Below are 27396 nucleotides of genomic sequence, written 5' to 3'. Positions count from 1 at the left end.
GTTACAATATTTACATTGGAAAGGTTTTTCTTCAGTGTGGACACGAAGGTGTCGCTTCAGGAGAGATGAGTCAAATAAACTCTTGTCACAATGTTTACATTGGAAAGGTTTTTCTCCAGTGTGGACATACTGGTGTCTGTTCAGTTCACCTGACACACTGAAACTCTTGTCACAATGTTTACATTGGAAAAGTATTTCTCCAGTATGGACACGAAGGTGTGTCTTTAGGGCACTTGAACACTGAAACTCTTGTCACAATGTTTACATTGGAAAGGCTTTTCTCCAGTGTGGACACAAAGGTGTTGCTTTAGGTTACCTGACTGAATGAAACTCTTGTCACAATGTTCACAGTTAAAAGGTTTTTCTCCAGTGTGGACACGCTGGTGCTTCTTCAAGGAACCTGAGTCACTGAAACTCTTGTCACGCCGTTCGTCATCATCGTCTTCACTGGTCTCCTCCCAATCATCACTGTCTTCAGTGACTTCAGGGTCAGATTCAAGTTCAACTTCAATCTCAGAGCAGTGGGAAGATATGTGTTCTTCTTCATCATCATCATTTTCTTCTTCACCTTTCACTGCTAGTAATGTCAACGTTGACCCAACAGGTCACTCTGGTCTTTGAATTAGTTCCTCCTGTTCCTTTTTTAAGCTCCTCCTGTTCCTCTTTAATGTGTGGAGGCTCTGGTTCCTCCTGGAGCAGACTGGGGCTCCTCTCCTGTTCAGGAGAAACCTCCACTTTACACACAACCATGTCCAGGATGTCTAGGAGCAGAAACATAACATGATGGTCAACACTGGATTCCTAAAATTTAAATCCATACTTCTTCCATGTTCCATGTACAAAATGAGCTATTACCTACCAAGATAAGATTGACTAAACCGTTACTAACCACAGGTTATTACTGTTCTGAAAGATTTTAGCAAAATACATTGTTTCTTCAGGAACAATATTTTCTTTCACATGAAACTTACTGAGGTGTGGCTGGTCTTCAGCTTCCTGTTTAATAGAAACTTCTTCAGCTTCCTGTTTAATAGAAAGTCCCTGGCTGAGTCTGGAGAGTTCATCTTCACCTGGGAGTGATGCATCATGGGCATTGTAGTTATTATGAGTCTGGAGAGTTCGTCTTCACCTGCAGTCTGGACTCCGGTCTGAAATCAAGTGAATAAGAAGGACTTTAATAACTGGAGACCTATAGTCCGGCAGTCAGGGGTGGGGAGTGGGAAATGTGTTTTTATTGGCCTAAAATATTGCCTATATACTTAAATTAATGAGTCCACTTGCTGACCGGCTGTCGGTATTGAGCAATTTATTTGATAAGGTCTTATATGTGACCTACCTATATATGGCAAGATGTCAACATTTCATTATGCTTTAACGCTTAGGCCGCCAGCATTTGATAACTTGTGATATAATTCACGCCAGCATTTTTCCCTGTTTAACTCTTATTTTGAAGAGCAAAAAACCCAGACCGGAAGTTATGATCTTATGTTAGGGTGTGTGACAATGCATCATCATTCCATGTTTACCACGGGTGCTGCTAAAAAACAATGGAGGCGCATCACAGCGTCTGGGCCGTGGAATAAACCTTGTTTGGACCAAAAATGCCATCTGGGACAAGGAATAAGGGATACAGGCGAATGAAAGTAACAGAATCAAACCCCGGCCCTGCCCTACCCTAACTGGGTCGGCCCGAGGCTCGACCAGACCCTAACAATTACCATAATGTTAACACTTTCATCGCCCCTTTGGTGTCCATGTGAAATTACGGCAATATCTGTGAATAAGCGCCAACTACTTCCGGCCCACACAGCCCAATACAACGAGAGGAGGAGCAACAAGTTTTACGAGCAGCAGCCGACATGTCTTAGTTTTCACCACAAGCGGTAATATGGCTTGCACAATGCGATCAGAAATCACTATTTAGATCTGAACGTTGGGCGGATTGGACTAAAACAACAACTTTGGACTATTTTTCGAAGAAAACCAGCAGCAAAGAAACGACAATGAGCAACCCGATGCATAGCATTATGACTTGATCAATCAAAATCACTATAAAAGACCAATTGCCGTTGATCTACGCCGGCAATGGTGGACTAAGTTTTAAGTAGCATGTGATGTGTCAAACTAGGGGGTTGTCATGATTCTGAATCCATTCCAAGCATTAGTTTTGCACAAAAAACACTCATTGGGCTAAAAACGGCCATAGACGTCATCATAAATGTAATGAGGTCAGCACATCTTGGGCACATTTGGACAAGTGGCTATTGCCGTTTTTAGCCCAAGGAGTGTTTTAGCGGATTGAATGGATTCAGAATCCTTGCCACATATATCCTCCGATAAAAAACAATTGCTCATTACCGTCAGCCGGTCAGCAAGTCGACTCATGAATGTATGTAAAATGTATGTAAAAAAATATATAAATTTCCCGCTTTAAACAAAAGAAGCCTGTTGGCTGCCAGACTAATGATGCGTAGCCTGCGGGGTTAGTTCAGGCAGACATACTCGAGGGGGTTCATGCCATGCTCAAGGCGCATACTATACTCAAGGGGTTAACATGCTGCATTACTATGTGGGTGTATAAGCGTGTGCAAGTCCCACACGTCATTCGCTGATGTGGCAGTCAGCTGACCTATTGGGCGGGCTACTTAAGCTCACCAGTCTGCATGCTCTTCCTGCCTTCCTCTGCATATGGTTCCTGGTTGTTATCTAGGACAAATAAAGAGGATAGAGCACGGAGGTGCGGCCAGGGCTCCTGCGGGGCACCTCCGTGCTCTATCCTCTTTATTTGTCCTAGGTTGTTATTTGATGTTTGCTCCCACCACCACCCCAGCACCACCGGTGGGCTCTGTTATTTATGCTCCCCATGGGGGTTTTATTGTATATCTATCTCCCTGCTCTTAATGTATTACTTTGTTGTTTAATCGCGCCGAGCAGGGAGAAAATGCAGCAGAGCCGAACGCCATGTCTACTATTGTATGCACACTTGTATTCTCATTCTCTAATAAATATTGGTTAAATCTATTCGTGAGTTGTCTGACTGAACTAGTGGTGTTAGCCCAACTCTCCAACATTTAATTTGTTTAATTCAGGAGTGGGGTGTGTGTGTGTGGAAGCACTTTGGTTTCAAGGAGTGTGGTGAGGAACAACAAACCAATACCGTGTTAAGGTGTGTTACAATGGTGTGTGTTAGGGTTACATTTCAATGGTGTGTCAGGGTTACATTTCAATGGTGTGTGCACCACAACACAATAGGACAGTAACCACAACTCGACTCGCACCAGGAGAAGTCGAAGAAATAATTAAACTAGAAAGTGCCCCTCGGGGCACAGGTCTCCACCAAGCCAGGTCAGGTTGTGGCCTCCTGGTGGCGCTATAACAGGCCAATGTGAAAAAGGTGGGATATAATCCTCAGCCTAGTAAGAAAGTGTGTGAAAGATGTCACGTAAATTGCATGCTGCGTTCATGATTTGAGGCTTTTTGTTCAAAACGGGCCAATCTTGCAAACTTTTAAAGCTAATTAAAGACAATTAGGATGGAATATGAAATATCGGACAGATCCGACTTGAGCACATGACTCAAGTCCGACGGACGGACGAACACACACACGGACGGAGTGCAAAACATACTCTCTCCCCAGCCTTTGGCCTGGTGGAGAGTACAAATCCTGCTCATTTACAAAGTACTTTTGCACCTTTGACAACCTGCAGCTTGAAAAGGCCTTCAGCTCAGCTCTGAACTCGGTAGAATCCTAATATATTCCTAATATATGTAAACGACATGACATCAGCTTGTGACTGCAACTTGTTCCTGTTCGCAGATGACTCAGCACTGCTGGTCTCAGACAGGAACAAACTGCAGGTTGAAAAGACCCTCAGCTCTGAACTCGGTAGAATCTGCACCTGGCTCGCTGATAACAAACTAGCCTTACACCTGGGAAAAACTGAATCCATTCTGTTCGGATCAAATAGTAATCTCAGCAAGACAGATGGCTTCTTGGTTAGAGTGGGTGACAATATTATCACACGAAAAGATGAAATTACCTACCTAGGTTCCATCCTGGAGGCTAATCTTTCCGGTGATAAAATGGCCACCAACATAATCAAAAAAGTAAATCAAAGAACAAGATTCCTTTACAGGATCTCTTCACTGGTCAACAAAAACACCTTGAAGACCTTAACAGGAGCCCTCGTACAAGGTTTCTTTGACTATGCATGCACCTACCACAGCACCTCAAAGGCCCTTAAAACAAGGCTCCAGACCTCCCAAAACAAACTGGTCAGGCTCCTACTTGGCCTCACCCCCTGAACCCACCTCACCCCTGCCCACTTTGACAGGCTGGAATGGCTTAGGGTCGACAACAGAGTACAGCATCTTTCAATGGGTCTGGTCCACAAGATTCGATACACCACCAAGATACCCATGTACCCGTCTAAATACTTCCTTAATGTTAACGAAGTCCACACCCACACCACCAGAGGGAGTGCAACAAACCATGTACAACCCAGATTCGGCACAAACAAGGGACTCAATTATTTTCGCTCCTATGCCACCAAAATTTGGAACGCCCTACCAACAGTCATTAAGACATGTGAATGCCTTGACTCCTTCAAAGCTCTCAAAGGGCACCTACGGACGGCTGCAATTCGAAACTGGCCCCCGTAAAATCTGAATCCCCACCGTAAAGTGAGACAGAGTTACGACAACTCTGTTCACGTCACGGGGCTTCAGTCCAATGGCGGCTCTTCTACATAGACTTCTATTGAAAAGGGACATCGGGGAGTTTACGGAATGCATTGAAGTCTATGGGCTCGCGCGAGAACAGGCTGTTTTCTGCCCCCTCAATGTCGTAACTCTCTCTGTGGCTCTGCCCTGCTGGAGCGTGCACGGTGCACGTACCATAAACGGTCACTAGGGGGAGCCATGGTACAGTGTAATACAGTGGGGAGCAGCTATGGAACAGCTATAGAGCTGATTACTCTCCCATAGAGATTTACTAAAATATTTATATCAATTATTCTAAGCCTAGAATCAATCCATCCAGGATCCTGGTGAGTCATGACCATAACCTCTGATTCTGTGAGAAAACAAACAAACAACAAGATTGCATATTTAATTATATGATCCCAGGTTTACAACACTGATGATGTGTCCAAGTTCATGCATCAGTAGATGTTTAATTCAGACTGTATGCCGTTCTGCAACATGGAGAGACATCAAGTCTCAAGTGTCTGATTTCAATACACATCATGTACCATAGAGTCCATGGCATAGACTTACTTTATTCTGTTATTCTATTTGATCATAAAAGATCATTGATTAATTGTCTAATAATAATAATATTTTGAATTATGAGTTGATTTACAAAATGTGTAATGAAGTGTAATGAAGTTACAGCACTGCTTTGCCCGTTAGAGTAAGCATGTTTATTTGTACATTTCAACAAGGAAGGCAGTGTGCTTTACACACACAACATCTGGGCGGGAACCCCTTTTGGTGTTTTAAGCATTATGTTATACTTTAGCTATTGAAAAATAGCAGATCTACAAGCTCGTAGCGTGGCACCGAATGCCACGCTACAAGCTTGTAGATCTGCTATTGTGGTGCAAATCTTTGAATATTATTTCACAGCGAACGTTTTTAACTCGAATCTTTGCTCATGGGGGGTACCTGGAAAAACATATTTTCAGATGGGGGTCTACATGGTTAAGAGCAATGTAAAGGGTGATGCATTCACAATAAAAGGACATTTGAATACAATCAAAACTATTGGTTTAGAAAATAAAAATAATAAAATAAAAAGCAAACTGAATACAGACCCACTCAGTAAAAAGCAGCAGTAAACAGAAACGTCTTGGGCTTTGATTTCAAACAAAGTGTTGTAGATGTGACAGGAGTTGGGTTAGGTAGAGGTTCAGCCAGACTGTTGAACACTCATTGTTTTACTTACTTTATTTTCTAATTCATTTTTCCACACATTGTTAACAATACAAAGTATTTTATCTAGGGATGGACAATATTTTATCAAATCGTTATGGGTCGATGTTGGCCTTAAAATGCAATATTGGTATTAGCCGATGTTTTAAAATAAAAATACTACATCAAAGCTGTTTATATTCGGACATGGGCTAACATTTCAATAACTGTGAATCCCTATAGTATTTGGAATAAAATTCACTGTTTTCCAAAATGTCAGTTTGTCACTTCCCTCTTCACATTAAATAGATCCCGTGATCTTTTGTGGCCAGATGTAATTTCCTGGGGTCTAGTAGGACTATAGAAAACAATAATTAAGAAATCGCTGTACAATTTGGTAAAACAAATACATTTACCCACTTGTTCGAATGCCCACGCCCCCTGCCAAAAAACGCTAAAAGTGTTTAAACGAAATAAAGCAGAAAATGAAAATATATATAACACTCATCTTTTACTTTCTCTAATAACCTAAAACATGAACCTTGGTTGAAAAACCCCCAAAGTTGTCCTTTAAGGGTTTAACATGAGGAGAAAAACTAAAGATCAGGAGAATGGAGGCCTCTATTGACAGGATTGATTGATTTCATAGTTTATTAGACAATGTAAAACAGCAACAGAGTTCAGTCAAACACTGATTCCAAAAGGGAGAACACAAAAACAAAGTCCTGGCGGTCTTGTTTCTATTCAGTTTCTGTTTCTATTCAGGCCCTATGCAATCAATTCATAATAGCAGAACAACAAAAATCACACTTTGTGTCAAGTGAGGGGCGCTCTTATCACATCATACATCACATTCCATGCTCAGCCAATCAAATCATCACAAATGTCATTCCGGCCAATCACTTTTTTCACTTTTTCTGCCCTCACTTTTTATCCTCAATATGTACATCAACCAATCAAATCATCGCTATGGGATGATGATCAGCCAATCAAATCATCGTGTTTGTGTTCACACAAAGACAAAGCCCAAGAGGAGGAGCTAGCGCCCCTTAACAATAATTCAATATCATCAAAAACAACAAAATATATCATTACAGGAAATAATAAAACACTAAATGTACAGAGTGGGAGAAAGTTAGGAGGGGGCGTGGTCACCTGTTTAAAGGAGAAGTGATCATTTCCTCTCCATTGGGCCTGCTGAAAGGTGGACTTTCAGGCCTGTTTCAAAAGATGTAAGTGATCTGCATTTTTTGAGGGAAGGGGTCAGGGCATTCCACGCCTGGGTGGCCGTGCTGTAGAAGGAGAATTTAGCCATATTTGTTTTGAAATATAGGAGCAGTATAATAATCCATAATATTGTCCTTGTCTATCGACCTCCCTACGGACATACAGCCGTTTCATTTGATCCTCCCAGTGAGCTCATTTTTCATTCAGTCAAGTTTTGTTTATTCTCGAAATTACACTGAGTAATCAAACTCATTTTCAGTGTCGTCCAGTAATACAATATCATATAGAAAAAAACATCACAATACATCAGAAGATCAGGAAAAGAAAAAAAAACACAACATTATATAGGTTTACAAATAAAAAGCTAAGACAAATTTCAAAACGATCTAAAAACAGTTACATATTGTGGGGATCTGTATGCTCACCAAGGTTTTAAAACGACTTAACACTTTCATGCCAGCATTTTCCCATTGAACTCTTATTTTGAAAAGCCACATTTCCAGACTACCGATGAACTAGGAAGTCAAACGGGTGGGTGATTATGGCCACGATGATTTTAATGCCGCGATCCTGTATTATTGAGAGCACCAGCAGCAACCAGATGCTAACATAAGTAGCATTATGGCTTGATCGATCTAAAGCGCTATAAAAGCGCTGAGGGTTTTATTAAATAATGAGCTTTAATTGACGTAGATCACAGCCAATGGCGTTCTAAGGTACCAATGTCAGTTCCAATGTCGTTTGCAGGTCATTCCATGTATTAGGGCCACAGAAGCCAAAAGCAAGTTTAGAGCTAACTTTTGGTACCTTGAATTTGGGGAAACAACTTGACCGGGTGTACTTCAGAAAAGATGAGATGTATTTAGGACAATCTCCAAGCATGGCTTTATACAAGAACAGGTGACAATGCAGTTTTCGTCTCTGTCAGGGAGGACCATCCAACCTTGTTATATAAGATACATTGGTGAGTACCATAGCTATCACCCGTAATACATCTAATCAATGAGTGATAAACAGAGTCTAGGGATTTAAGAGTGGGTGCTGCTGCATGTCTATAGATTATGTCGCCATAATCCAAGACAGACAGGAACACAGTGGAAACTTTTTTTTTTTACCCCATGGTGTGAGTGCAATGGTGTCTTAGCAATTAAGTGACCAGAGTTATTTAAATTTAGGTCACACCGTTCAAAGTGGACATATTTTTATTGTCCTGTGAGAACTGAGGACAAGAAGGTGGTAACGAAGATTACTTGAATCCTTGAAACTCTTGTCACAATGTTTACATTGGAAAGGTTTTTCTCCAGTGTGGACACAAAGGTGTGTTTTCAGGAAAGATGAGACAGTAAAACTCTTGTCACAATGTTTACATTGGAAAGGTTTTTCTACAGTGTGGACACGAAGGTGTGTTTTCAGGGAAGGTGATGCAGTAAAACTCTTGTCACAATGTTTACATTGGAAAGGTTTTTCTACAGTGTGGACATACTGGTGTGTCTTCAGGAAACGTGACTCACTGAAACTCTTGTCACAATGTTTACATTGGAAAGGTTTTTCTCCAGTGTGGACATACTGGTGTGTCTTCAGGGAACGTGACTGTCTGAAACTCTTGTCACAATGTTTACATTGGAAAGGTTTTTCTACAGTGTGGACACGAAGGTGTGTTTTCAGGGAACGTGATGCAGTAAAACTCTTGTCACAATGTTTACATTGGAAAGGTTTTTCTCCAGTGTGGACATACTGGTGTGTCTTCAGGGAACGTGACTCTCTGAAACTCTTGTCACAATGTTTACATTGGAAAGGTTTTTCTCCAGTGTGGACACAAAGGTGTGTCTTCAAATTACTTGAATTGATGAAAGTCTTGCCACAATGTTTACATTGGAAAGGTTTTTCTCCAGTGTGGACACGAAGGTGTGACTTCAGATGATTTGAACTGGCGAAACTCTTGTCACAATCTTTACATTGGAAAGGTTTTTCTCCAGTGTGGACACTCTGGTGTGTTTTTAGGGAAGATGATGCAGTAAAACTCTTGTCACAATGTTTACATTGGAAAGGTTTTTCTCCAGTATGGACACGAAGGTGTGTCTTTAGGGTACCTGACTGACTGAAACTCTTGTCACAATGTTCACAGTTAAAAGATTTGTCTCCAGTGTGGACACGCTGGTGTTTCTTCAGGGAACCTGAGTCACTGAAACTCTTGTCACAATGTTTACATTGGAAAGGTTTTTCTCCAGTGTGGACACGAAGGTGTTGCTTTAGGTTACCTGACTGACTGAAACTCTTGTCACAATGTTCACAGTTAAAAGATTTGTCTCCAGTGTGGACACGCTGGTGTTTCTTCAGGGAACCTGAGTCACTGAAAGTCTTGTCACGCCGTTCGTCATCATCGTCTCCACTGGTCTCCTCCCAATCATCACTGTCTTCAGTGACTTCTGTGTCAGATTCAAGTTCAACTTCAATCTCAGAGCAGTGGGAAGATATGTGTTCTTCTTCATCATCATAATTTTCTTCTTCACCTTTCACTGCTAGTAATGTCAACGTTGACCCAACAGGTTCCTCTGGTCTTTGAAGTAGTTCCTCCTGTTCCCTTTTAAGCTCCTCCTGTTCATCTTTAATGTGTGGAGGCTCTGGTTCCTCCTGGAGCAGACTGGGGCTCCTCTCCTGTTCAGGAGAAACCTCCTCTTTACACACAACCATGTGCAGGACGTCTAGGAGCAGAAACATAACATGATGGTCAACACTGGATTCCTAAAATGTAAATCCATTCTTCTTCCATGTTCCATGTACAAAATGAGCTATTACCTACCAAGATAAGATTGACTAAACCGTTACTAACTACAGGTTATTACTGTTCTGAAAGATTTGAGCAAATACATTGTTTCTTCAGGAACAATATTTTCTTTCACATGAAACTTACTGAGGCGTGGCTGGTCTTCAGCTTCCTGTTTAATAGAAACGTCTTCAGCTTCCTGTTTAATAGAAACGTCCCTGGCTGAATCTGGAGAGTTCATCTTCACCTGGGAGTGATGCATCATGGGTATTGTAGTTATTATGAGTCTGGAGAGTTAGTCTTCACCTGCAGTCTGGACTCCGGTCTGAAATCAAGTGAATAAGGAAGGACTTTAATAACTGGAGACCTATAGTCCGGCAGCCAGGGGTGGGGAGTGGGAAATGTTTTTTTATTGGCCTAAAATATTGCCTATATACTTAAAAATACTTAAATGAATGAGTCCACTTGCTGACCGGCTGTCGGTATTGAGCAATTTATTTTATAAGGTCTTATATGTGACCATACGATTACCTATATACGGCAAGATGTCAACATTTCATTATGCTTTAACGCTTAGGCCGCCAGCATTTGATAACTTGTGATATAATTCACGCCAGCATTTTTCCCTGTTTACTTATGTTAGGGTGTGTGACGATGCATCATCATTCCATGTTTACCGCGGGTGCTGCTAAAACATAATGGAGGCGCATCACAGCGCCGGCTCTGGGCCGTGGAATAAACCTTGTTTGGACCAAAAATGCCATCTGGGACAAGGAATAGGAGATACAGGCGATTGAAAGAAACAGAATCAAACCCCGGCCCTGCCCTAGCCTAACTGGGTCGACCCGAGGCTCGGCCAGACCCTAAGAATTACCATAATGTTAACACTAACACCGCTCCCCTGGTGTCCATGTGAAATTACTGCAGGCAGCCAGGCAATATCTGTGAATAAGCGCCAACTACTTCCGGCCCACACAGCCCAATACAACGAGAGGAGGAGCAACAAGTTTTACGAGCAGCAGCAGACATGTCTTAGTTTTCACCACAAGCGGTAATATGGCTTGCGCGATGCGATCAGAAATCACTATTTAGATCTGAACGTTGGGCGGATTGGACTAAAACAACTTGACTATTTTTCGGAGAAAACAAGCAGCAAAGAAACGACAATGAGCAACGCGATGTTAACGCGAGTAGCATTATGACTTGATCAATCAAAAGCACTATAAAAGACCAATTGCCGTTGATCTACGGCAATGGCGCAATCAATTCCAAGCATTAGTTTTGCACAAAAAAAACACATTGGCCTAAAAATGGCCATAGCCGTCATCATAAATTTGATGAGGTCAGCACATGTTGGGCAAGTGGATATTGCCGTTTTTAGCCCAAGGAGTGTTTTTGTGGATGGAATGGATTCAGAATCCTTGTCTTATAGCGTGTGAAAACGTGTACGTCACCAAGAGGGGGCATTCAATTCTAGCCCACATCACTCAGAATAGAGTGACGGTGGTATGTTTTTGTAAATATTGAGCTCGTTCTTGGCGACAACATAGTGAACCAACACCAGGATGGATAGAAAGAACGTCGGGACCAAAAAAATTACAAGGACAAGGAAAATGTTGTGAACAAACACGGCTGTGCTTAGATACTTTGTTGGAACGTTATGTCTCTGCGCCCGTGCGCCGTACAGCCGAGATCCAAGCCATTCTACGTCTTTTTGTAAACTCAATCTAGGTTCCTTGATGCTGTCTCCATGCTGGAAAGCTGAACATCTAATTCCGTTTTCTGGCTCATTTCCTCGACCTGCTGTGGCACTTATTTACTGAGCAAGTCTGCACCATTGTGAGGTCAGTTTAAAAAAAGAACGTATACAAGCACACGGATATTCGCTCAATGTAAACAAACCAGACAAGCCAGCAAGTATGGCGGCCGCTACCACGTGACACATATGTTGACGCCCCCTCCAGGAGTTTTGGTACACCCTATATATGTTGTTAATGGTATGGTCACATATATGCTCCTATAAAAAAAAAACTATTGCTCATTACCGTCAGCCGGTCAGCAAGTCGACTCATGAATGTATGTAGACAATAGAAAATATTTTAGGCAAAAAAATAAACCAAAAATAAAAGCATATATACATTTCCCACTTTAAACAACAGAAGCCTGTTGGCTGCCAGACTACTAGTGGTGTTAGCCCAACTCTCCAACATGTGAATGTGGAGATTATGGGATTCATGCATTAGTGAAGAAATCACACTTAACCTCAGTTTACAAAAGGAACAATGGTGTAAAGTGAATAAGGTGAAAGTAACCAATGTGTTTTTAATGTTCTGCCTCAGTTCAAGCAGGAGGGGGCGTACAGTGCAACCATTTATGCAAGCGTAAATTGTAACAAGTAGGGATGGAAGATAATATTTGATCAGATAGCCAGCCTCTATTTGACCTCGGTGAGGAGAGTGATCTAAGTAGGGCTGCTCAATTCAAGTGTGTGTGTGTGTGTGTGTGTGTGTGTGTGTGTGTGTGTGTGTGTGTGTGTGTTAAGTATATATTTTGAAGCATTCCATGTAACAATGATGCTCCTTGTTTTGTCTTGTGTTTTGTTATGAACACCCTCTTTTGCCGCTCCCTAAAAGCTCAGTGAGATGTTTAGTTCAGATCTAGCCCAGATGAGTGAAAAAGCGCCACCCTTTGGTCAACAAGAAAAGTACAACAAATTAATCTATTTGGAAGCACTTTGGTTTCAAGGAGTGTGGTGAGGAACAACAAACCAATACCGCGTTAAGATGTGTTACAATGGTGTGTGTTAGGGTTAAATTTCAATGGTGTGTGTTAGGGTTACATTTCAATGGTGTGTGTTAGGGTTACATTTCAATGGTGTGTGCACCACAACACAATGGGGCAGTAACCAAAGTCGACTTCATTGTCACAAGTCAACTCACACCAGAAGAAGTCAAACAAATAATTCAACGAGAAAAAGTGGCCCTCTGGGCACAGGTCTCCACCAAGCCAGGTCAGGTTGTGGCTATAATCCTCAGCCTAGTAAGAAAGTGTCTGAAAGACTTCACGTAAATTGCATGCTGCGTTCATGATTTGAGGCTTTTTGTTCAAAACAGGCCAATCTTGCAAATTTTGAAAGCTAATTATAGCCAATTAGGATGGAATATGAAATATCGGACAGATCCGACTTGAGCACATGACTGTAGAGATACTGTGTAACGATTCGCAAGATTTTTAGAGACAGAATGACGAGTAATATAAAAAAATGTGTTTTGCAAAAGTCGGCCTCCTGGTGGCGCTATAAAAGGCAGATGTGAAAAATGTAGGTCAAAAGTTTGTCCTTGGCCTCTAGGGAGTGTGCATACAACGTTTCACGCAGATTGGTGCAGTTATAGGTACAATTTTGAAAAGCTGCCTCATGGTGGCGCTATAATAGGCCGTTCTGGAAAATGTGGGGCAGAGGTTCATCGTTGGCACCCAGGGAGTGTGTGCAAAGTTTGGCATCGACCGGGTTAACGGTGTCGGAGATTAGCTGGTAACGGACGGAAGGACGGACGGACACACACACGGACGGAGTGCAAAACATACTCTCTCCCCATGCCTTTGGCCTGGTGGAGACAAAAATCTGATTGACTAAGATGTACGTGTTAACATTACAGTGGACAAATCCTGCTCATTTACAAACTATCTTTGCACCTTTGACAACCTGCAGCATGAAAAGGCCTTCAGCTCAGCTCTGAACTCGGTAGAATCTGCACCTGGCTCGCTGATAACAAACTATCATTACACCTGGGAAAAACTGAATCCATTCTCTTTGGATCAACTAGTAATCTCAGCAAGGCAGATGTTTTCTCAGTTAGAGTGGGTGACAATATTATCACACGCAAAGAGGAAATTACCTACCTAGGTTCCATCCTGGAAAAAAAAATTAAACAAAAGTCAACCAAAGAACAAGATTCCTATACAGGATCTCCTCACTGATCAACAAAAACACCTTGAAGACCCTAACAGGAGCCCTCGTACAAGGTTTCTTCGACTATGCATGCACCTCTTGGTACCACAGCACCTCAAAGGCCCTTAAAACAAGGCTCCAGACTACTTGGCCTCACTCCCCTCACCCCTGCCCATTTTCATAGGCTGCTGCTGGAAGGGCTTAGGTTGACGACAGAGTACAGCATTTTGCAATATTCCTGGCCTACATAAATTCCACAATCTCAACACCAGAGGGAGTTCAACAAACCACATGCAACCCAGATTCGGCTCAAACAATGGATTAAATGAATGTTGCTCCTATGCCACTAAAATGTGGAACACCCTACCAACAGCAATTAAGAAATGTGAATCCCAAATCGCCCCCCCCCACCAAAAAGTTACCATAGTATTACTGCTGCTACTATTAACTACTGCTTGTTTAGGATCATTTATAACGAACTGATTGATTGATTGATGTATTTATTAACAGTTTGCAGAATTACAGTACATTTCAAGTACAACTCAATACAAAAACTGTTGACTGTGGACGACAGCAGAAAGCATTACTCGTTTACAAATCGGGTCCACCCTTTTCAATTCATCAGAACATGTAGAGACGTACAGAGATACACTTCTATAATAGTAACCAAAAACAGGAAATCATCATAAAAGGAGGTAAAAAGGGGAAAACATCTAGGGCTCCATCTTGCGCCACCCTTAACCCTAAACGTATTCGCCATTTTTTACTATTTTGAAAAACATTTTAAAATAGTTAAACTAGCCGATCTACATCGAGACATTGTGAGCTTGTAGATCGGCTATTTGAACTATTTTAAAAGGTAGTAAGATATACCCCATAGTGAGGGGGAAATTAAGGGGTCCAGTTTCAAATTACAGCCGTCCGTAGGTGGCCTTAAAACAAGTTACAATAGTATTACTGCTGCTAGTATTAACTACTGCTCGTTTATAACAAGTTACAATATTATTACTGCTGCTAGTATTAACTACTGCTTGTTTAGGATCATTTATAACTAACAAGCAGATATGAGAGAAATGCTCGTTGTGTTGTTCCATGTTAAAAGATGAGTCAATAATATAAAAGATAAATGTAGTAAAAACAAGGTGAATCAGTTCATCTTACCTGCTGTGTTTCAGGGTTGAGCTGCTTAACGACCACACTGTTTTCAAACTAGCACAACAATATACTTCCCAACAACAGTATCTGTCAATCAAACAACATGGATGGCTAATTTAGTGATTTATATCAAGTGTATTATTCAGAGAGGGTGGATTTCACTCCTACCTCGCAGAGAAACAACATTGTGAACTAAAATGGCCGCCCCCACCAATGCGGTCACCAGCTGCACAGAACAGAAACAATGGATAATACCACAGTGCCCTCTGGTGGCAGCACCAGTCCTTACATTTGTATTGGTGTAGTTCAATGAGTTGAGATTAACTTTATAAACCCCACAAGGTTTTCTAAATCTCACCTGCACAACCCTACAATATGTTGTTGTTCCAAATGGGTTGTTTTTAAATGTGCACATAATAAATACATAATCTATGCAGCATAGGAATTGTATTATAGCGAATACATTACACCAATATTTCCTTTATTCTAACTCCAGCTAATCCAGCTCTTCCTCCTTTCTTCTGTATACTTCCTGAGAAAAATAAAGGGAGTTCAACAAACCACATGCAACCCAGATTCGGCTCAAACAATGGATTAAATGAATGTTGCTCCTATGCCACTAAAATGTGGAACGCCCTACCAACAGCAATTAAGAAATGTGAATCCCAAATCGCCCCCCCCCCCCACCAAAAAGTTACCATAGTATTACTGCTGCTACTATTAACTACTGCTTAAAAGGACGGACGGACACACACACGGACGGAGTGCAAAACATACTCTCTCCCCATGCCTTTGGCCTGGTGGAGACAAAAATCTGATTGACTAAGATGTACGTGTTAACATTACAGTGGACAAATCCTGCTCATTTACAAACTATCTTTGCACCTTTGACAACCTGCAGCATGAAAAGGCCTTCAGCTCAGCTCTGAACTCGGTAGAATCTGCACCTGGCTCGCTGATAACAAACTATCATTACACCTGGGAAAAACTGAATCCATTCTCTTTGGATCTAATAGTAATCTCAGCAAGGCAAATGGCTTCTTGGTTAGAGTGGGTGACAATGTTATCACACGTAAAGATGAAATTACCTACCTAGGTTCCATCCTGGAGGCTAATCTTTCCGGTGATAAAATGGCCACCAACGTAATCAAAAAAGTCAACCAAAGAACAAGATTCCTTTACAGGATCTCCTCACTGGTCGACAAAAACACGTTGAAGACCTTAACAGGAGCCCTTGTACAAGGCTTCTTTGACTATGCATGCACCTCCTGGTACCACAGCACCTCAAAGGCCCTTAAAACTAGGCTCCAGACCTCCCAAAACAAACTGGTCAGGCTCCTACTTGGCCTCACCCCCCGAACCCACCTCACCCCTGCCCACTTTGACAAACTGACATGGCTTAGGGTCGGCGACAGAGTACAGCATCTTGCAATGGGTCTGGTCCACAAGATTCGATACTCCACCAAGATACCCATGTACCTGTGTAGATACTTCCTTAATGTTAACGAAGTCCACACCCACAACACCAGAGGGAGTGCAACGAACCATGTTCAACCCAGATTCGGCACAAACAAGGGACTAAATTCTTTTCGCTCCTATGCCACCAAAATGTGGAACGCCTTACCAACAGTCATTAAGACATGCGAATCCCTTGACTCCTTCAAAACCGCTCTCAAAGGGCACCTACGGATGGCTGCAATTCGAAACTGGCCCCCGTAAAATCTGAATCCCCCCCCCCCCCCCCCCCTTTTTCCCTCACTGTATAAGTTTCTTTTCCCTTTTTACCTCCATTACGATGAATTCCTGTACTGTTCTTTGTCTATATAGAAGTGTCTATTTGTACGTCTCTAAATGTTTTGATGAATTGAACATGGTGGACCCTGTTGTAAACAAGTGTAATGCTTAATTGGGTCGTCCACTCACAGATATGATGCTGTTGGATCTAGTAATAAATGTATAAATTAAGTGATTACCCGTCGTTGTCCACTTAAGAAATGAGCCGTATGTGTCCAACATGGAGAGCCTAGTAGCCAAAAAGTGAACCCGGACATGTTGAGTACACCAACGTTTTATGTTAGAAATGTTTAGTATTGGTCCCCAGCATGTAGAAACTGCCGGATGCTAACTTGCATATGTTGAGTGCTTGCTTAAAACACCAAAAGGGGTTCCCGTCCAATTCTAGATTCTGACCCGCCCATTCCCGTTTTATTTTTTTCCCTTATCTTTCTGAAATACACACTTGAAGAGTTAAATGGACCACTTTCAACCTGGCAACCCTATTTTTTTTCTATAATATTGTCAACATCTATCTACAAATAGGGTTGAGACTTTAACGATTCCTATAGGCCGGTTCCAAATGGACCCTCATCCGGGTAACCAAATGGTAACCATTTGGTTACCCGGATGGTAACCAAATGGTTACCATCCGGGTACTCAGGGGTGGAGTACCCGGATGGTAACCACAAGGTTGCCAGTTCGATCCCTGTGGGCTCCCCCAGAGTTAGTGTCGAAGTGTCCTCGAGCAAGACTCTGAACCCCTAATTGCTCCTGATGTGCAGGTTGGTGCCTTGCATGGTTTCCGCCGCCATCAGTGTGTGTGAATGTAATGCACAATCTACGTATGTAAAGCGCCTTGGATTAAGGCGCTATATAAATGCACCATTTACCATTTAGTTCCATTTGTACACTCTCAGAGTGAAATGTAAATGTTTGACAACCACTGGTATGCCAGCTCTGTAACCTGCAACTTTGCAAGTAATGCTGGTCGCTGGAGCCTCAACGTCTGTTTCCTTCATTTTATTTCCTTCTCTTGTAACCAGCGGGGATGCGCTTTTGTTTCAAAACAAACTAATGTTGACAGTACACTAGCACTGGACCAGGGCTAACAGTACACGTGACTCTGCTACTACGGGGGACGGGAGAAAGAAGGAGGGGCAACTACAGCTGTGTCTGAGCAGAGCACCGCGCAAGTGTTGCAGGAGGAACGCGTGAAAAAAAGAAAAAGGGGGGCTTGCTGCCTCGCTCATTGTGCTGCCCCCCTCCCCTCCTGATGCCCCAGGCATTTGTCTGACTTGCCTGATGACAGGGCCAGCGCTGCTTAGCGCTTCATTGTACCAAATGCGTCTTTGAACTGTACCTAAGCGATCTGATAGTAAAATATTCAATCAATTTGCATGTTTCACTTTCAATCATTCTGTATCTGTGTATCTGTGAGATCTATACAGGATCTCCTCACTGATCAACAAAAACACCTTGAAGACCCTAACAGGAGCCCTCGTACAAGGTTTCTTCGACTATGCATGCACCTCTTGGTACCACAGCACCTCAAAGGCCCTTAAAACAAGGCTCCAGACTACTTGGCCTCACTCCCCTCACCCCTGCCCATTTTCATAGGCTGCTGCTGGAAGGGCTTAGGTTGACGACAGAGTACAGCATTTTGCAATATTCCTGGCCTACATAAATTCCACAATCTCAACACCAGAGGGAGTTCAACAAACCACATGCAACCCAGATTCGGCTCAAACAATGGATTAAATTAATGTTGCTCCTATGCCACTAAAATGTGGAACACCCTACCAACAGCAATTAAGAAATGTGAATCCCAAATCGCCCCCCCCCCACCAAAAAGTTACCATAGTATTACTGCTGCTACTATTAACTACTGCTTGTTTAGGATCATTTATAACGAACTGATTGATTGATTGATGTATTTATTAACAGTTTGCAGAATTACAGTACATTTCAAGTACAACTCAATACAAAAACTGTTGACTGTGGACGACAGCAGAAAGCATTACTCGTTTACAAATCGGGTCCACCCTTTTCAATTCATCAGAACATGTAGAGACGTACAGAGATACACTTCTATAATAGTAACCAAAAACAGGAAATCATCATAAAAGGAGGTAAAAAGGGGAAAACATCTAGGGCTCCATCTTGCGCCACCCTTAACCCTAAACGTATTCGCCATTTTTTACTATTTTGAAAAACATTTTAAAATAGTTAAACTAGCCGATCTACATCGAGACATTGTGAGCTTGTAGATCGGCTATTTGAACTATTTTAAAAGGTAGTAAGATATACCCCATAGTGAGGGGGAAATTAAGGGGTCCAGTTTCAAATTGCAGCCGTCCGTAGGTGGCCTTAAAACAAGTTACAATAGTATTACTGCTGCTAGTATTAACTACTGCTCGTTTATAACAAGTTACAATATTATTACTGCTGCTAGTATTAACTACTGCTTGTTTAGGATCATTTATAACTAACAAGCAGATATGAGAGAAATGCTCGTTGTGTTGTTCCATGTTAAAAGATGAGTCAATAATATAAAAGATAAATGTAGTAAAAACAAGGTGAATCAGTTCATCTTACCTGCTGTGTTTCAGGGTTGAGCTGCTTAACGACCACACTGTTTTCAAACTAGCACAACAATATACTTCCCAACAACAGTATCTGTCAATCAAACAACATGGATGGCTAATTTAGTGATTTATATCAAGTGTATTATTCAGAGAGGGTGGATTTCACTCCTACCTCGCAGAGAAACAACATTGTGAACTAAAATGGCCGCCCCCACCAATGCGGTCACCAGCTGCACAGAACAGAAACAATGGATAATACCACAGTGCCCTCTGGTGGCAGCACCAGTCCTTACATTTGTATTGGTGTAGTTCAATGAGTTGAGATTAACTTTATAAACCCCACAAGGTTTTCTAAATCTCACCTGCACAACCCTACAATATGTTGTTGTTCCAAATGGGTTGTTTTTAAATGTGCACATAATAAATACATAATCTATGCAGCATAGGAATTGTATTATAGCGAATACATTACACCAATATTTCCTTTATTCTAACTCCAGCTAATCCAGCTCTTCCTCCTTTCTTCTGTATACTTCCTGAGAAAAATAAAGGGAGTTCAACAAACCACATGCAACCCAGATTCGGCTCAAACAATGGATTAAATGAATGTTGCTCCTATGCCACTAAAATGTGGAACGCCCTACCAACAGCAATTAAGAAATGTGAATCCCAAATCGCCCCCCCCCCCCCCCCCCCCCCACCAAAAAGTTACCATAGTATTACTGCTGCTACTATTAACTACTGCTTAAAAGGACGGACGGACACACACACGGACGGAGTGCAAAACATACTCTCTCCCCATGCCTTTGGCCTGGTGGAGACAAAAATCTGATTGACTAAGATGTACGTGTTAACATTACAGTGGACAAATCCTGCTCATTTACAAACTATCTTTGCACCTTTGACAACCTGCAGCATGAAAAGGCCTTCAGCTCAGCTCTGAACTCGGTAGAATCTGCACCTGGCTCGCTGATAACAAACTATCATTACACCTGGGAAAAACTGAATCCATTCTCTTTGGATCTAATAGTAATCTCAGCAAGGCAAATGGCTTCTTGGTTAGAGTGGGTGACAATGTTATCACACGTAAAGATGAAATTACCTACCTAGGTTCCATCCTGGAGGCTAATCTTTCCGGTGATAAAATGGCCACCAACGTAATCAAAAAAGTCAACCAAAGAACAAGATTCCTTTACAGGATCTCCTCACTGGTCGACAAAAACACGTTGAAGACCTTAACAGGAGCCCTTGTACAAGGCTTCTTTGACTATGCATGCACCTCCTGGTACCACAGCACCTCAAAGGCCCTTAAAACTAGGCTCCAGACCTCCCAAAACAAACTGGTCAGGCTCCTACTTGGCCTCACCCCCCGAACCCACCTCACCCCTGCCCACTTTGACAAACTGACATGGCTTAGGGTCGGCGACAGAGTACAGCATCTTGCAATGGGTCTGGTCCACAAGATTCGATACTCCACCAAGATACCCATGTACCTGTGTAGATACTTCCTTAATGTTAACGAAGTCCACACCCACAACACCAGAGGGAGTGCAACGAACCATGTTCAACCCAGATTCGGCACAAACAAGGGACTAAATTCTTTTCGCTCCTATGCCACCAAAATGTGGAACGCCTTACCAACAGTCATTAAGACATGCGAATCCCTTGACTCCTTCAAAACCGCTCTCAAAGGGCACCTACGGATGGCTGCAATTCGAAACTGGCCCCCGTAAAATCTGAACCGGATGGTAACCAAATGGTTACCATCCGGGTACTCAGGGGTGGAGTACCCGGATGGTAACCACAAGGTTGCCAGTTCGATCCCTGTGGGCTCCCCCAGAGTTAGTGTCGAAGTGTCCTCGAGCAAGACTCTGAACCCCTAATTGCTCCTGATGTGCAGGTTGGTGCCTTGCATGGTTTCCGCCGCCATCAGTGTGTGTGAATGTAATGCACAATCTACGTATGTAAAGCGCCTTGGATTAAGGCGCTATATAAATGCACCATTTACCATTTAGTTCCATTTGTACACTCTCAGAGTGAAATGTAAATGTTTGACAACCACTGGTATGCCAGCTCTGTAACCTGCAACTTTGCAAGTAATGCTGGTCGCTGGAGCCTCAACGTCTGTTTCCTTCATTTTATTTCCTTCTCTTGTAACCAGCGGGGATGCGCTTTTGTTTCAAAACAAACTAATGTTGACAGTACACTAGCACTGGACCAGGGCTAACAGTACACGTGACTCTGCTACTACGGGGGACGGGAGAAAGAAGGAGGGGCAACTACAGCTGTGTCTGAGCAGAGCACCGCGCAAGTGTTGCAGGAGGAACGCGTGAAAAAAAGAAAAAGGGGGGCTTGCTGCCTCGCTCATTGTGCTGCCCCCCTCCCCTCCTGATGCCCCAGGCATTTGTCTGACTTGCCTGATGACAGGGCCAGCGCTGCTTAGCGCTTCATTGTACCAAATGCGTCTTTGAACTGTACCTAAGCGATCTGATAGTAAAATATTCAATCAATTTGCATGTTTCACTTTCAATCATTCTGTATCTGTGTATCTGTAGGACTGCAGGGCTGCAGCCTGCAGGCTATCAGAAATGACTTTGGACAGATGGAAAAAACTTTAGTTAAACTTGCAGAGTGACAGATTACTTTACCTGGGTTACATCTTCTGATAGTGCTGACATGACATAATAATCCCATCTAGTGTTTCATTAGCGCGACGGAACGTGACAGAATAGTCTACAGCTGAGCTATGTTGTGCTGCTGACAGGCAGCGCATGAACACAAACACACACGTTGAAACAAGGTGGTAAAAATACCAAGGAGTGGCCAGTGATGTCACTGTTAATGCAACACGGAAGTAGTATGGACTTGAAGCTGTTTATAAACCAGCAGTCAGTGACATCACTTCGAATCCTTGGTGTTACTCTTCCTGCGACCGATAGCCCCTGAAACCAGGCTTTCACCGCCGTCCTGACTCTTTTTTGTCTCCACCAGGCCGAAGGCATGGGGAGAGAGTATGTTTTGCACTCCGTCCGTGTGTGTGTGTGTGTGTCCGTCCTTCCTTCCTTCCTTCCTTCCTTCCGTCCTTCCGTCCGTCCGTTATCAGCTAATCTCCGGTACCGTTGGCCCGATCCATGACAAACTTTTCCCACACACTCCATGGATGCCAACGATGAACCTCTGCCCCAAATATTCCTCAACGACCTGTTATAGCGCCACCATGAGGCCGATTTAGGCAAAACACATTTCTGTAGATTACTCGTAGGCTACACATTTTATCCATACATCACAGAATTCGGTATACACTATCTCCATAGTCATGTGATCAACACAGATCTGCACAATTTCCCATCTTCCATCCTGATTGGCTAATATTGGCTTCCAAAGCTCACATGATTGGTCCGTTTCGAACAAAATGCCACAAATCACAAACACAGTGTGCAATTTCCGTGAAATTATACACGCACATTTCCACTAGGCCGAGGACGACATGCCACTCATTATTTTCCAAATCAGCCTCATGGTGGCGCTATAACAGGCCAATTCCTGTTTTTAGCTATAACTTCATCAATCTGTATACAATTTATGTATGCGCACTCCCTAGAGGCCATGGAAAAACATTGTCCCTGCATCCCTCCACATCTGCCGGTTATAGCGCCACCATGAGGCCGATTTCTGCTAAACACATTGCTTATGTTAGTCTCACAGATTTCATCCAAATCTCACGCAAATCGGTACACATGATCTCTGTAGTCATGTGATCAAGACGAGTCTGTTGGATTTATCATTCTACACGGATTGGCTAACATTGCCTTCTAAAGTTTTCAGGAGTGGCCCGTTTCGTTCAAAATGCTGCACATGTCCTGCTCATCCACAATTCTATCCTCAGAGATGCTATGAGTGATCTGGCTCTGCATTTCCTCAACAAAATGAAGAAAATTGTTGCAAAAAACAAACAAAAAAACATGTTTATATTACTCCTAAACATCACACACACTCCTATCCTTCTGGTGGAGACCTGTGCCCAGAAGGGCACTTTTTGTAGTTTTCTCTCTTTTTCTTCCCCTTCATGGGCCCCTTGGGGGCGCTGGGCCCCGGTGCATCGCACCGGTTGCACCGTCGATATTTACGCCACTGTCTGCCAGTGTGATAAAAAACATTTCCGGTTCTTCAATCTCCCAATGCTATCTATGTACACAGCAGGCGATGAAGACAGAGTGGGTAAAGAGCCTGACCCGGTGGCAATACCACCACAGAGGCTGGGACTCCCAATAAAGTGCCCCTCTGGGCACAGGTCTCCACCAGGGCAGGTCAGGTTGTGGCCTCCTGGTGGCGCTATAATAGGCCAATGTGAAAAGTGTGCCATTTCTTCTTACGCATTGGATGGCAATTGGATGATTTGAGTCATTTTGTGTTTTGCAAAAATCCACCTGTTGGTCGCGCTATAACAGGTCAATGTGAAAAGGGTGGGATCGATAGGTAGATTCGGCTAGTCGAACTATTATAAAATGTTTTTCAAAATAGTAAAAAATGGCAAATTAGTTTAGGCATAAGGGATAAGGGTGGCGCAAGATGGAGCCCACAGTGCCTTAAACATCAGCCACAGGTTACAGACATAATGCACGGTAGATTCACATGAGCCTTCAATCGAAAAGCCATGTTTCATTATTACCACACAGTCATTCATGGGCCCAAATATAACAGCAATAGAGCAATAACTCACACTAACTAACACAAGCAGCAGCAAAGCAAAAAAAGGGTTCCTAGCTACCTTGAGCGGTCTTGTAGTTGACTTCATCAGTTGTGTAAGTCAGGGGTTCTCAACGTTTTTGGCCGGGGACCCCCGAAAATGCTTTGGCAACGTCTCGGGACCCCCGCCCCGCCCCCTCCCGACCCCCAATATAAATTGACTGCTACAATAACCTTAAACCATTTTGGGCGGGAACCCCTTTTGGTGTTTTAAGCATTGTTATAATTTAGCTATTTAAAAATAGCAGATCTACAAGCTCATAGCGCGCCACCGAGTGGCGCGCTACGAGCTTGTAGGTCTGCTATTTTTGAAAAATCGTGAAATCGTTTTTTTGAAAATAATTTGGGGACCCCCTAAAATAATTTGGCGACCCCCCGAGGGGTCGCGACCCACGGGATGAGAACCCCTGGTGTAAGTGATGGCCAAGGTCAAACATTGGATAGAGATAGTTCATGATGAGCCCTCCAGCGCTGTCTCCAGTCATCTCTCTCCTCCATGCATCTGGCTAGCTGGACAGTACTTTCCAGCCCTGCATTGTATGTTGCAGGACCACATTGGAAGCAAGTGTTTCATTGTGCTTGTCATTATGCTAGACATACTCTGTTGCAAGCAAAACGCTACTTTTTATAATGTAAGTGTTGTAATAATAATCAAAATCTAATTATCTCAAATAATTAGAGTGGAGTATATGATATTTGGATCAAAGATGTAGTGGAGTAGAGGTAAAAGTGTTGGAAATTGGAAATACCTCAAACTTGTACTTACTTATTGTACATATATTTCCACCACTGGTCTTGATCTTGTTTGTTGTATATGATTGTTGATGTTTTTGTTCTCACCCTGTAGGCTACAGCACTTCGGACCATTTCAATTGTTGTACACGTGCTTCATGAATCACGTTTGATTTGATTTAATTTGATGAATGTGATCTACACAAAGCAGCACTGTATTGATGACGGGGCAGAGAACTCACCACCATGCTTGCTGAGTGAGTGTGCCTGTCTTCATGTCTGGAGCAGAGCCATAGAGGAAGACAGAGTTACGACATTGAGGGGGCAGTAAACTGAGCGCTCGAGCGCTGTTCCTGCAGCCTGGATGGAGAGTGACGAGCTGGAGTTGGAAATACATTGTTTTCAACGAGGGCGGCGCAAATAAGAGCTATTAGGGTTAGGGTTAGAGTCCAGTGCATTCTGCCAACTTCCGGTACAGGACTTTGTCACTGTTCGCTATGCTCTTCACCAATAGAAATCTATGTAGGAGGCCGGGCCGCCATTGGACTGAAGCCCCATGAAGTGAACAGAGTTCTCCTAACTCTGTCTTACTCAATGGCCCTTTCTGAAACCAGTCCCTTGACTTGAAGTTCCCTTGATTAGGGTGCTGGGTATAAAAAACTGTTTGGAAATGCATTCGCCCTCCTTGTGCAGAAACAGGAAACAGACACCATTTGTTGCCATGGTTACAATCACGCAATTGTGTTACCTGTTATTTTGTTTGTACAGTTATATTGCATTGCATCGTGTATGTTTGTGACGTGGATTTTATTAATATGGAAAAAGGAAATACAGCGTGACTGTCAAAAATGACATGTCATATACATCCATGGTGTTTATAAATCATTGTGTTAAAAGTTGTTTTGTTTGTGTGGTTTCATAACTTTAATTTATAGTTTTTTCACTGTGGGGTAAATAAAGAGCCCTTGTGAACATCAGTTGGAGCGTTATCTATTCTGCATCAGATGAAGATTGTTTAGGAGGAGTTTATTTATCATTTATTTGTGGTGGTACTTACATTTGTAGGTCGCGGTTTCCATGCGGACAGAGAACAGGGCTGCACAAGGCAATCGAGTCTAGATCGGCACAGACTCGCTCTTGAGGGCTTTATAAGCCACAGCTCAAGGCTGCTTGGTTTCGGATGACACTTAATATGGCGCAGCCTCGTGTGAACGCGCATATCGAGGGCAAGTGTGTAGAGCGAGTGGCGAGGAGCTGGTTTCAGAAATGTTTTAAAGCATTATGTTATACTTTAGCTATTGAAAAATAGCAGATCTACAAGCTCATAGCGCGCCACCGAGTGGCGCGCTATGAGCTTGTACGTCTGTTTTTTTTGAAAAATCATAAAAATGCGGCACAAATCATTGAATATATATTCTTTCAGAAGACTTTCTTTTTTTTTTTTTTTTTCGTCAGGTCACAATGGGTTAAGGTCTTCTCCCATATGTGATTTCCACACTCTCGGGCAATTACATATATTTTTGGGGGTCCTTGACATGAAACTTTTTGAACACAACTGACAGAAACAGTTGTGTTTTTTTTGTAGCTCTCTCTCTCTCTCTCTCTCTCTCTCTCTTTCTCATCCCTCTTTTTCTCTTTGTCTTTCTGCCTCCCTCACCACACGCACGCACGCACGCACGCACGCGCACACACACACACACACACACACACACACACACACAGCCTCATGGATCCATCATATTTAGCCTTATATTGTGAACCATGAACAGAAATGATTGAGTCATAGAGTGACTACTGAGAGGTCGTATGATCCGAGGGCATGCCATGGTGTGTTGATGTTTGGCTGTTTATGTATGAGGGACTGTTACACAGCCCTTCCACGGGATGAGGAGAGTGTGGAAATCACATGAGAGAAGACCTTAAATGGGGATTGGAAAAAATTAGATTCCATGTGACTTGTATGTGACCTGTCTGCATTTAGATTTATTTAGACTTATTTAAACGAATCAGATTTCAATCTGGATGTGGCACAGATCTGATTCAGATCTGAATGGGGCCTAAGGGAAATGTGTTCTGCACTATTTTAATTGGGAAATTGATCATTTTCAGTGTTATGGAACAATTTAACCATCAATTGATTTTAGACTGTAAAGAGACTGCACAGAGATCCACGACCACCAGCGACCACCAATCAATCAACCTCTGCCCAGGGATGGAGGCTTGAAGACGGGGTAGATGGAGAGACATAAGCCTAGCCGAGTAGGTTATCAAACCATGTATTTATATAAGTAAATTATATATATATATATATATATATATATATCCGGCCTATACCTTAGGCAGATGGACGTCCGTTTCCGTATCCGCTCAATTTTCTTTACCGGATTTTCTACCTGCAAAGTGAACTGGTACTCCATGCACATAGACGCAAGTCATGCAAGCCGAAGGGAGAGAAACACTTCTCCTCTCTCCAGTCTGTGTGTATGGTGGTGGTGGTAGATTATTAACAAGGGATCGCATCGCTGACTGACATAAACACACTGTTACAA

General features: G+C 42.7%; 2 protein-coding genes across 2 annotated transcripts in view; both read right to left on the bottom strand.

Moving 5' to 3' along the window:
• Positions 1-27396, bottom strand: part of LOC306916290 (uncharacterized protein) — a gene marked incomplete at its 3' end in the record, with an annotated part of 194478 nt that overhangs the window by 35761 nt on the left and 131321 nt on the right. The gene's annotated exons all lie outside the window — the stretch shown is intronic.
• Positions 6528-15231, bottom strand: LOC306916181 (uncharacterized protein). The gene is made up of 3 exons (XM_079493983.1): positions 15015-15231; positions 10052-10229; positions 6528-9842 (listed from the first exon to the last, which is right to left on the bottom strand). The coding sequence occupies exons 2-3, from the start codon at positions 10167-10169 to the stop codon at positions 8326-8328; spliced, it is 1635 nt and encodes a 544-aa protein (XP_079350109.1). The 5' UTR covers positions 10170-10229; positions 15015-15231; the 3' UTR covers positions 6528-8325.

The sequence above is a fragment of the Electrona antarctica genome (genome assembly GCF_951216825.1).
Source record: "Electrona antarctica genome assembly, chromosome: 23".
In the NCBI taxonomy this organism is placed as follows: domain Eukaryota; kingdom Metazoa; phylum Chordata; class Actinopteri; order Myctophiformes; family Myctophidae; genus Electrona; species Electrona antarctica.
This window is presented reverse-complemented; position numbering and strand designations above follow the sequence as displayed.

Excerpts from the sequence above, each read along its gene's own strand:
- LOC306916181 (XM_079493983.1), bottom strand. The coding sequence starts at position 10,169 with ATGATGCATCACTCCCAGGTGAAGATGAACTCTCCAGATTCAGCCAGG. Across the intron at positions 9,843-10,051 it reads TGAAGACCAGCCACGCCTCA|ACGTCCTGCACATGGTTGTG; the intron begins GTAAGTTTCATG and ends TTCTGCTCCTAG.